This window comes from Brachionichthys hirsutus, chromosome 2 (genome assembly GCF_040956055.1).
Source record: "Brachionichthys hirsutus isolate HB-005 chromosome 2, CSIRO-AGI_Bhir_v1, whole genome shotgun sequence".
NCBI lineage: Eukaryota > Metazoa > Chordata > Actinopteri > Lophiiformes > Brachionichthyidae > Brachionichthys > Brachionichthys hirsutus.
The window spans coordinates 10,163,009-10,175,248 of record NC_090898.1 but is presented as its reverse complement, the minus strand read 5'-3'; the positions used below and the strand labels follow the sequence as shown (position 1 = coordinate 10,175,248).

The 12,240-nt window shown below is 40.5% G+C and overlaps 1 protein-coding gene across 1 annotated transcript in view; it reads right to left on the bottom strand.

Moving 5' to 3' along the window:
* cacna2d3a (calcium channel, voltage-dependent, alpha 2/delta subunit 3a) overlaps positions 1 to 12,240 on the bottom strand; it is a 73,298-nt gene that overhangs the window by 39,000 nt on the left and 22,058 nt on the right. The window contains exons 5-9 of the mRNA XM_068753052.1: positions 8,349 to 8,511; positions 5,938 to 6,069; positions 4,826 to 5,037; positions 4,105 to 4,179; positions 327 to 416 (exon numbers count right to left, since the gene is read on the bottom strand). Of these exons, the coding sequence (XP_068609153.1) occupies positions 327 to 416; positions 4,105 to 4,179; positions 4,826 to 5,037; positions 5,938 to 6,069; positions 8,349 to 8,511 (672 nt within the window). The remainder of the gene's footprint in view (positions 1 to 326; positions 417 to 4,104; positions 4,180 to 4,825; positions 5,038 to 5,937; positions 6,070 to 8,348; positions 8,512 to 12,240) is intronic.

Genomic DNA, 12,240 nt, shown 5'->3' with positions numbered 1-12,240 from the left:
AGAGGGGCGGTAACATGGCGAAGGAAACCAAAATTCAAACTCTGGTATAGTAAGAAGTTTAAGGACGCATACATGTTAAACATACAGTATTTAGCTAGAGAAAACAATTATTTGTGCAGTTTTTCCAGACATGTAAGTAATTGATTGTTCCCAGTGAGGAGCTGTCAGTAATTTGACTCAGCCACTGCTGCCTCTTCTTTCTTTCTTATATGACCATATATATATATAGACATACGCTGCACTAATTTTTATTTCATGTGCTAAACTGTCTCTTTCATGTGTACGTATATGAGCAATGTGAGTGGTGCCATCGCAATATTGCTTACCTCACTGAGGAGATTGAAAGCCTCCGTCAGAGCGATGTCTAACATGCCAATGCCTTGAGCGAAGAGCTTGTCGAGATGCTCCCGGAAATGCTGGGAAGGAAAAGATGTTGGAAGAAATAAAATACGGGGATTGATATGGTAAAAAGATAGAAATGTAAAGGTACTGATTTCATTTGTGGATAGGAAATAACAAAGATAACACTCCGCTGCTGAATATGAACCATTGCAACACGGTAATGGAGTCTTGAGCAAGTTTTTGATTATTTTTTTTACCTTGCAGAAATTACTAAATTATCTATGTCCAATAAGATGGCAAACATTCTGACTGGTGTGTGCGTGCTCATACAGTATGTGTGTCTGTTCATAGAGCTGATAATGCCAGAGTACGTTTTCTTTGCGGCAGTTAATGGTGAGTTTATGCCTGTTGGAATCCATACAAGTCTCATCCATGTTTTGTTATTGGCAACATCCCAGAATACAAATCAAATCATACAGATGGACAGCATGCAGTCCATTATCCATTCTTTGGTACAGTTGTGGATATTTCAGACATTTTTGTTGAAATTTGTTAAAACAGGAGAATCACATATCAGCAATTATCGCGTCTCTCTCTTTTAGGGGTTCGGGAATATGGCAAAGGTTCCGAACCACGTCGTCCTCCATGTCTTACACTTTGCAATGCTCTGACGTTACTCCAGCGCTTTGCTACTTACTGGTGGGAGGAAAATATTTAAGACAGTAGGAAACCCAAGCAGTGTAAGGCCATTTGAAAGTTTTCTCACTTGGGGCGAAATGTGCAATCCAGACACACACACTCATATACCATGAGCAACACAACACAATAAATATGCACTAAAACAACAACAACAGCATCCCTCACAACAACCTCATTTTGCATAAAGACAAAACATTTTTGTGATAAGGATTAAAAGGTAAATTAGTTTCAACAACTTATTGTACCCTGGAGCACAAAAATGTTTTCCCCTATGTGTGTGTATATTCAAGTTAAGATTGAAGTAAACTGACTCTGCACAGCTTGCTATATTCAATTCCTGTTGCAGCAGTAAACATAAGTGGCGGATCCAGAGATGTGTGTGTTCACAAGCAATGTTGAATGTGCCCAATCATTTGTGCTGTGCCTCTAGGCTCTAAAAAGTACAGTGAAATCCTTCAAATTCTGCAAGCTTATTTCATACTCAGGATCACAGCAGTCAGCTTAATGAAGCCTGACCACTGGCACAACATAAGAAAACATCTTCAATTGCAACTTGAAGCTTATATATGTCAACACATTAAAAGAAGAGCCGGAAAGAAACGTTGATTTGACTGCATAAAATACTGTGTGATGAAGTGAATAGGATTGACCAGCTTCAATATTAAACCAGCAACAGTTGGATTTAATAGCATTTTTTTTAGAATTCAGCTAATCAGTAGTAAAAACAATGTATGCTGAAATGTGTCGAGCTCTGATGTTTCATATAGAATTTCTACAAACAGGGAGAATAGATTTGGAAGTTTGCAAATTAAAAAAACGAATTCTGCAAGATTGAAATACACTACAGAGCGACTGATATCCTGCTTTTAAACAGGATGGTGGGGATGCTCGCGGAGCTTGGACCAGGTGAACAAGATCGCCTGATCCAACATATGGAATGCATTTTTAATTTGTTTATTAAATCCATAGTCCAACAATAGCATGCACGTCTGGGACAAAAAAAACGCGATACCCTGATGCCTTATATGTTCTGGAAGAGGATCCCTGGAACACCTCCTTTAACAGCTGCCCAAAAAAAGTCCAGGGATTTGGACACTATCACTGGGTGCATGGCCCTTCGGGGAGTGGCAGAGAGCCACAGCCTTTAACATCAACAGCGGCCACTATCATCCAATCCAGCCAAAAGAATATCTGCACTGCTTGGAACACACATGGTCATTGGGTCAAAGTATAACAATTAAATGATCATGGTGGAACTCACCGAAAGCCCACGAATGAGGTCTACAACAGGGAAAAAGTGTAAAGTGTACCAAGACCTTGTGAAATAAGGCAGGAGGATTTGGAAGGCAGCCTCTGGGTAAAGAGTTAATTCCTCTGAGTAAATCAGGCCAAGGAAAGAAGGCCAACAAAAGCATCATCCAGGCTGCAGAGAGAGAGAGAGCCACTAGGGGAGGGGGCACATAATCAAGAGGGAAGGTATTATCAAGCATGGTTGGGTCAACTGGGTTGACAAAATACACCTGATTATCCAAGGCTGCATCACTGACATGGCATCAAAATATAGTCGGAGGATGAATCTTTCTTAAGGCTGCCCAACAACTGTTGAGCAAGGGATATTGAAAAGCGCAAGAGTTTTTCTTCAAACACTAACCTGGGACTAATGTGAGCAATAACTGGAGAGCATAGATTTCTGATTAGACAAATAACTTTTACAAGGTCACGTGAATAAATGGTGTCTTGAAGCAGGTATTCATGACCTAGTTGAAGTTTGGGTATTAAATAACTGATTCTGGAGAGACGGATAAGTAAGTTTAAGCCCACAGTACGACAGTCACTTCCTGCCTCCAGCTAAAGTGAAACACATTAGCCTTATCAACTGGCACAGAATGCCTTCCCCTCTTAGCTGGCTGACTCACAGCATTAAACTACCATCTGGAATTAATCACATAATGCTAATCCATATGCATTAGTTTACTTAGAAATAAACATAAATTAACTTGAACACCAACAGGCGCAGGAACAGATTTGAACACATGCATAATTGTGCATAGTGCATGAAAAGTAGCCTTTAACAATTTGTATCTTGAAGGATTGACCAGGACAAGACGGAGGTCACTGAATTTAATTGCATTGACAAATAATTTTGTAAAGATGGAATGAAGAGGAATGGAAATCCAGAGATAATGTTTTTTTTTGTTTTTTTTATGAAGATGTCACAATAAAGGCATGAATCCTGACATAGTTATGTCTTGAAATATCTTGTATACACTGTCCAATTAGTATTTTTAAACACAAACATATAATTTGTTTTTTGGTAACAGCTATGTCACCTTTACCTTTGGAATATAAAAATCATAATTTAATGAAGTTCTTTACCAATTTATCATTGTCAGTCTCATAAACACATTATAGCATTTCAATCCATTTGACCACTAACTTATTGATCAGAGATTTATATTTGTTATTATGACTTTAGTCTCAAGAAGCGATTTTCATCTTATAGATGCTCTCATCCCTTTCCATTGTTAATTTTTCTCATTTTCAAACTTTCTTCATACCCAACCAAAGTTTCCCTAAGTTGCATCATGTATGGAAATGTATCTGATTTTACACAACTCCCTCCAGAGACACAAGGGACTTCTTTTTTTAGTTTTTTTTTGTTAATGTTGACAGTAGTATGCAATCAATGTGAGCCAACTTTGAGGTATAAAATCATCTGTTCCTGTAAGGACACCAGTCACCCAGGTCAGTCCGAACCCTTCTCCTGCCATCCGGAAATCAGAGCACTTAACACCAGCTGGCTTAATTATTTGTGGGCAAAACATGTCACGCACACGCACACAAAGTAAAGAGGCTTCTACGACTGTTCTATGCTTACGGTTTTAAGCATGAGTAGAGGAGGAAGTGTTGGTCTGCATTTGAGCTGAAGTTAACAACATGGTCATTCCCAAGTTATGTGAGATGGTGATGTGGCGCAAGCCTCATAATGTTAGACGTCTGTACGGAGACAGGAGACCGTTGAAAATAAGGAGGCCGTTACCACAAGAAGACAGAATGACTTACATCTTTGTTGGTGATATCCGCTTGAACCAGAGTTCCATTTAAGCATGGCTCCACATAATGCAGTTCCTCGTTGTACTGAAAACAAAAACATAATCGAACACACGAAGAAGAATGTATGCATAATATACACACAAACAAATATAAGAGCACACTCACACCATATTATTATTATTATTATATGTTCTAAGGATGAATTCCTATAAGTGTGACCCTCAACACGAAAAGCATCACAGATTTGATGAAGTAATAGCAACATCCTTCTAAAGCTTCTAAAACACAGCACTTCTAAAATCATCAAAATCCTACTCAGTCTTATTTTATTTATCAAAGAATGATTTTCAAAATAGCATGATTAGGATATCAACTGATAAGAAAGACTTTGTTCTATAGAGAAGGAGAACGGGGTTGGCAAAGTGTTTTGATGTGGAATAGCTTCAGACACACACACATGTGCAAGTGCATGGTCATGCACACACACACACACACACCGTGCACACTCCATCACACATGAATGCGATAACAATGGTTTGGGTGCCTGCGGTGGAATCCGATCACAACTGTCTCCTTTGCAATTCAAATTTTCCGTCAGCTCTCTGCTAATTGGTTGTGAGCGTGAGAGGAGAGATTCGTTCGAGTATTTAAATGCGGACCTGTGGAATTGTGTGCGACTATTTAAAACGACAGTGGATTCGTCCATGTACTCCCTCCACATCTGTCTTACAGCAATAATGTTGAAAAAGTCGTCATCTCCGAGAGTGTCCAGTATAGAGGAGACCGTCTGTCTGGCTATGGTCATCCTGAGACCTTTCATGCTGCCGCTGACATCCACCAGGATGATGACGTCTTTCGGAGAGGTCGCAGCCTGAATGTACCACTTTCGGTTACGACAGTCGAACGCTATGACACCGTGTTCATCTGGCTTCCACTTGATCCCTTGAGGATAGAGAGTTAGCTTTAGAGGTCAAAGAAAAACAAGATAATGTGACTGTCCTGGAGCTGCATAATTAGTAAAGAAAAGGAAAACAAACCGTTATCTTGGCAGGGACAGAAAAAAAACGAGAAATCTGTTCTTTGAGCCTCTCAGGCTTTCTAGTAAAGCACATTGCTTTTCCTGTGTTAGCAGTAAAACAGCAAACATCTGTTTCAAAAAAACTTCCTTGGCCAGTTATAAAAAGAGGGTTTTTTCTGTAACTTCGCCAAAAATACATTTGTCAAATATGTGTGATTTTATCTGGCTATTCAGATATGGGATTTATTGATGTTTGCACATGCAGAACACAGATGCAGCATAAAATGTTTTTACCCCACTACAACGTAGGTAAAGATTTATACCATTTTTGGGACTTTCTGATGTTGTTGGACATTTAGGAATAAAAAGGGAAAAAACATTTTTGTCTTTAAATATGAATGAATTCAGGTCAAAAAACTAGTGAGAGCCGCATATCAAATAGATTGAGACTATGATGAGAGAAGAAGCCTTTCGACTAAATTGCTCATATTTTCTTTTGCATAGAGAATATATTCACCAACTTTATTCAAGAGGCTTCTGTTGTTAATTATGTTACATCCCTTTCATTCCACTTCACCTTAAAATGGTAATTTTGCCCACCGTCTTCACCCGCTATCTAATCGGCACAGACTCTCTCACCTGTCTCTTTTAGCCCCCGTGCTCTTCTTCTATCATATCTCCGCCCTCCTCTCTCTCACCCCGTTACCCTACAGTCTCTGGCTGTCAGTTACCAAAGTTTTTCGAATACCCCTAGATTTGCATTTCGAGGAGCAGTGACTTAATTACTATCAAACACACAATTACACAGAAATAAAAACACTTACCTGGGTACTGCCTGAAAAAGCCTTTGGCACTGCCGAAGTATTGCCATATGAGTGATGGATCTCGCTCAAAGTTATCCACGAAGACTTTATTCAAGGCCTCAGACCAGTATACTCCATTAACAATAGCAGAGTCTAAGTTATGGGGGCAAGAGGAAGGGCAGTCAAAGACAAGCAAAATAATAAAACATAAGTAAGTAAAATGTCACCTTGAAAGTCAAAGAAGTTGGAAAAGAGCTTGCTCAATCATTCATATATTATCCGACTTTATTGCTACCTCTTATCACAGAGATACAGGAAAAGTGCCAAATAGAGCGAAAAGATGCGGGTAGAGAGGATACAGTAGACTGTTCATCCTCAGAATATATTACATTTGACACATACATACAGCCAACTGAATTTTCTCTGAGATTATTAAATTAAATCAAGCTTATCCATCGCAAGGCAGATTTTTTTGAAGCCTGTTTTTATTAATCAGATATTAAATTTTTCCTCATAAAATTCTTCGTTTTGTCTCAAAAAATAGAAAATTCTCAATTTTCCATGGAATATGGCCCATCTTTTTTAAAGAGGCAATAGTCCTGAATATAACTTGTAAGCAAGCAGACTGGCAAGGAAACAGGGGGGGGGGGATGGAAGCGGAAAAGGACGAACACACCAGCACACACTGTCATACCAGCAGGACACATACACAAAAGCATTCAGAGAGGTTGAAAAAAAAAAGAAAGCCAGGAAGGCAGACAGATAGACAGGCAGAAAATTACTGGGAGACACTCAGACAGACAAGCACCTAATGGACAGAGAGAAAGAAAAGGAGATAACAGATTTCCCATCATCTCCTTTGCTGGTAATATTGTTCTGCTGTCAACAGTCATGCCAATAAGCCATGATTGAATTAGTCTTCTGGAAGCGAGCACAGAACAGCTCTTGATAGTAAACGCCCATCCTCCTCGACAGAGTCGAGTAGAGAGGAGGCTGGATCTGATCCAGGCTCCATTTACACAACAATACAGTCACTGCTGAGGCAGTTTGAGTGTCTAAATTCTATTCTCCCCCTTAACTGTCATTTAAAGTCGCATAACGCACTCCTCCGTTCAGTGCCATCAACTCCTGTGAGTGCCATGCATTCACAGGAGAACGTGTGTACTTGAGACATTAAAATTAGAAAAAGTACTTATCATGACAATAAAATGTTAAGAAATATGTGATGCGTGTTAACAAATGCATCAACTAGACCAACAACCAGGCTGAAATCAATTTAATCGTAGTCAATAAATGTGAGGATGAGGAAGGAAGGTTTTAACAGGAATGAAGACGCGTGGGGAGAAACGGGGAGGAGCACGTGTCAAAGAATGTAAAGGTAAGTGCATGGACATTAGAGCATATAGACTGCATGCTGCTTCAGTGCATCCACCAGACATGTTCCTGCCATGCATTCCCCCCGCCCGAGATATGATGGTCTGGGTGTTCTTTTGGTTGCAATGCAAATTTAGAAGATCAATGTTTGACACGGTGCATTCTTCCTATAATCCATCACCACTGCCACCAAACCATTTAAATAGCTTACGGCTCTTCAGCGGCATAACATTTGGCTCACGCAACAATAAAGACTTGGCTGCCATGCAATGTGAAAGCAAAAGCAAAAGCAATTCTTTTCGGAAACAATAGCGGGCCGCATTCAGCTCTGGCTACAAATCGACTTGATCCGTTCAGCTGCACAGGTGCATCCGACATACTTAACACAGCCTGCACAGTTCTTTGTTGGTTTACATATGGCTTTGCAAAGTTGTTAATTATTGTCTGTAAGATTCGTCATCCCACCGCTTGTGTGTCATTTAGCACGGTGCTAATGCTAACTTCTTTGCTGAAAGTAAATTACTGAAAATATCAGGTCAATGCTTCAGCAAACGCAGAAAGAAAGTAGTCTCTCTCTCTCGCTCTCTCTCTCTCTCATTAATACATTGTGATGACTTTCCCTCAGTCTGACTTAACCTACTTTTCTCTCATTTACTTCATCCCTCTCTTTCCCTCTCCAACTCTCTCTCTTTATAATTTCTTTGCCTTTGGTAGTCGGGTTAAGCAGACATGCCATTCGCCCTTGTCCACCGAGCTTTGCACAAGGCTGTGACTTCATTGGTTGGACTTGAATGGTCGTTTAATGAGTCGAATATCTGATTATTTAGCTGTTAATTAAGTCGGTGTGTGGTAGGGATGATCCAAAGAGTTACAATTAATGAACTCAAATCCTTCTCCTGGCACAAATGTAAATCGCTGCGCATCAGCACACATACTAGCAGATGGACTCGCTCTTCCTCATTTACAGATCGGGGCTTCAATTATTCAAATGATTGATTTGCTTTAGAAACACATTTATATTTGACACCTCAGTCATAAATCAGTGTCAGCGAACATACCTTTGTTGTACATGTTGGTGGGCACCTGTACCACACTCAGACTCAGATTGACTGAAAGGTTGTTAAAGTGGTCGTTGGGCTGCAGGACGAATTCCCCTCCCAGCTCCACGCTGTCCCCCACCTCATCCACCTCATTGATCAACACTGCATTGAAGTACTCGTACTGGTGATCAGAGGAGATAAAAGGAGAGACAGTGATGTGATCCCATGCAGTCAATCTGTGAATGCATTGAGAGTCAGACATCTCACCCAGATAAACTGAAGCCTCGGATCTTCCCAGACACGCACGTTATTACATAAAAAAGTCCTACCTCAACAACTTTCTCCTCAGCACCAAGACTCCCCCCTCCTAGTCAGATGCTGCATGCAATGCTCTGCCACCACCTTATTTTTAGCATTGCGCATAGTGGGGAGACTATTAATAAATCATAAAGCTGTATAAATATAGAGCATGTGGTTGCCTGCATCCAAAAAGGCACTGAAGTCTGAGATATCACACGGGAGAACAACCTAAAAAAATACTGCGGTCAATACAGAAGCAGTCGCATTAAACAGACAAAGTTACTCAAGTGGGGAAAGGGACGATTCAACATGATGAAAATTACAGCACTTGTAAATATTTTTATGTTTACACATAAATTGACAGCTTATGAAAAGAACTGATATTAAATTGGAACATCAGGTTGATGCGTATCACACGTTTTTTAAGGGGTCACCTACCTTCATATATTCATCATCTGCAGTTCAGGGTTGAAACGACACGTGTAAGTGCTTCACTGCAGAAGCACAGGTGCAGTGCAGTCATTTTTATTACCATGGCCTACTTGTAAGATGGTGCACTTTCCACTTATTTGTTAGTAGTCCTTTCTCATTTCAAACCAATTTCATCGCATTCTACAATCCAGACCTGATGTCAACTCACCTTACCGAGTTTGACTTTCAAAGACAATCTATTGTGTTATCTTTGACGCCGTTTTAGTCAGGATAATGCACCGTCAAGTAATGGCTGATGTAGCTCAACCTTCATGTCATCGCTTAAATGTATTTTACTGCTCTTAATGTCAGTCACAGTGGCGGCAGCAACGGCTCGGGCGCATGCGAGCGGACGTGAACGCAGGGTTCAAGGCTGCATTGATCCCTTTCATAATGAAAAAGAAGGCAGCAGCAGCTGAAAAAAGGGCCTCTGAGGAGACTGGATCACTATTCTCAAGAGTCCAATACAAATCCTCAGAGCATGTGTTCATGTCATGAGGTGACATATACTCTCTGGAGTTTTAAATACTGCAGATCCCAGGGTGAAGTGGCTCAGGGGAAAAGCATATAGTAGATATTTATACTGTTCAACACTCTCTTTTCTTCTACATATCTCACTAACCGGCTCTCAACAAGTCACCGTCATTCATTAATGCAGAAATCTTCCCACCACCGCCCTGTTTCCTATCCAAGCATCCCTTGAGCGTGGTGCAAACCACAGATAAGGCCATCAATTAGGCAAGTGAACGTAGTGCCTATCATTGTAATTAATCACTCCTGATTACGCGTATTAGCTTCTAATCAAGGGAAACGTTGCCATTTCAAGGTGAGCGAGCACAGCATTGCAGATTTCTGCCAACATTTACCCGTTTTTCTGCGCACCTGTCTTTCTCAGCCATTGTGTTGGTACACAAAACTTCAAATGTGTTTTCGAAGGAAAAACCTCTCGACTTTTAGTGTGAAGGTTTATAAAAAAAAAAAAAGAAAATATGAATTTAAAAAAATGCACACGCTCATAGTAAGATTTAATAAAAAGCATACATGCAACAGCAGAAGGGGGTTCTTCAGTCGGTATTCAGCTATGTCAGTGCCAGCCATCAGAATTCAACACACATTTGGGTTTTGACCCCAGAAATTGGGAAAAAGTGATTGACATTGACCTTTACGATGCTTTGGATACAAGCCATTTTCTCCATTCAGCATGGTATCTATTTTTTTTCCCAGTACGCTGGACAAACAGAATGTCAATTAGTCCACTTTGAAGAGGACATTTTAGTTACTTGAGTTTTGTTGTGTTATTTTCGGAAACAAACTCTCAAAATGAAACTACAAGTTTGTAGACCAGAGAGTAAATTGCACTCATCCATAAAAGAATCACTGTTACTAGCCAAGGATAGCCTCGCAACATGCAAGAAGGCCCGTTGCCCTGCGAAAGCAGCCGACTACTTTGCATTCACAATAAGGACCGCTGTCTCTTCATTACTGCAGCCAGACTGATGCACCCGTCCTGTGGAGAGGGATCCCAGAGGTGTCTCCCTTTTTTTGTCCCTGGGTTTTATGGCGTTTTTCCTCATCCGGTTCAACGGTCCTGGACTTTTCCTACAGGTCAGCTTGACTTCATTCAATACAGATACGGCGGAAAGTGTAGAGAATATAAAGGTTAAAAAAAAGAGTTAAAAAAAGCAGTTAATGTGTTTACTACGTTTTGTTTTTTTTCGGGGGTTTTTAATACACAGCATGTGGGTTTACTTTGATTAAAATTGCACAAATCAGCTTTTTAAGTTTCAAATATGTGGGAGGGAGTGTGGGAGTGTGAATGGAGGCCGGGGCAAACAGTCGAGTTTATGAATTTGAGTGCATCTGTGGCTGCTCTTGAGCATCAGCTGAAGCTGCGTGCGTGTGTGGGGGTGGGTGGGTGGGTGTGTGTGGGTGAGTCAATTATGGAACCCAAGCATTAGAGTGAAGGAGTTCCTAGTGCCACTAATGCAGTCCCTGGTCATGGTGTTAACAACCTGATCTTTAACACTGCAGTGCATTATGTTGAGAGATTGCAAATGTTCAGAGCCCACTCACTGAGTGTGGCACAGGCAGAGGAGAGGAGAGGATAAGTTGGTTGTATGCATTATTGATTCCATATGTCTGCGTCTCTTCTGTTGTGTTACTATGAAGGTCACAGCAAATTGTATATAATTCTAATTTTCTGTGAAACATTGTCATAGTGACCCATTCTGTTACTGAACGAAGGTGTTAAATAACAGACAAAAACTGTTAGTCAAGTTCCCGTAAGACCTCTTTAGAAATAAATTGTCATCACTGTATTTCGTTCCATATGAATTCTTCAGTTATGACCAAAAACATGTTTCGTAAGCTTGAAGTCACAGCCAGTTGTAGAAAGAAGTCCTTCCAGGAGGGCCAGGGTTTTTAAGTCAATGGGACAGACATGAGCTAACAGGAGTTGTGACCTTTAACTTCAGCAATGAGTTCCATCTTGTGTCAAAGTGGATGTTTTAGCGAAATGATGGTATAAAAAGCAAATAATCGGCTATATAAATATGCACAGTAAATATTTGAATGTAACTACCGGTACTACTAATGGACTTTCGGCTTGTCCCGTGAGGGATCGTCACAGCAAATCAATGTTCTCCAGTTCACCCTGTCATTTGCATCCCCCGCGCTTCTCTCATACTCGACCCTCTAGACTGGGTCTATATGTTCAGTCAACATCAGGCTTGGCAATTGGCTGCTTGTTACCAACCTCTAGAAGGATTTAATTGGCTGCATAGGGCATGGGAGACTGCTCTCTGCTTTCCTATTTTCAGAATGTAAGGAGCCAGGGAGGAAAATCGCAGCAGATTACCGTGCCAATTTCACATGGGGGCAGAAGAGCTCTGGAAAGGATAGATAAGGGAATTCCTATCAAACCGCTGCCAGCCAAACATGCATCCAATAGCAAAGAAAAAAATCAACAACAACAACAACAAATATTTTATAATAAACACCCGCATAGTGATGGAGGTTTCACCCTAAAGCCTAGATGGGGAATTTTTAGCACAAATGGTGATAATTACCACCTATTTACCACGTCAAGCAGTAAAAACCACGATTATAATTATTAGAAATGCCACCATCAGAGCCGTTC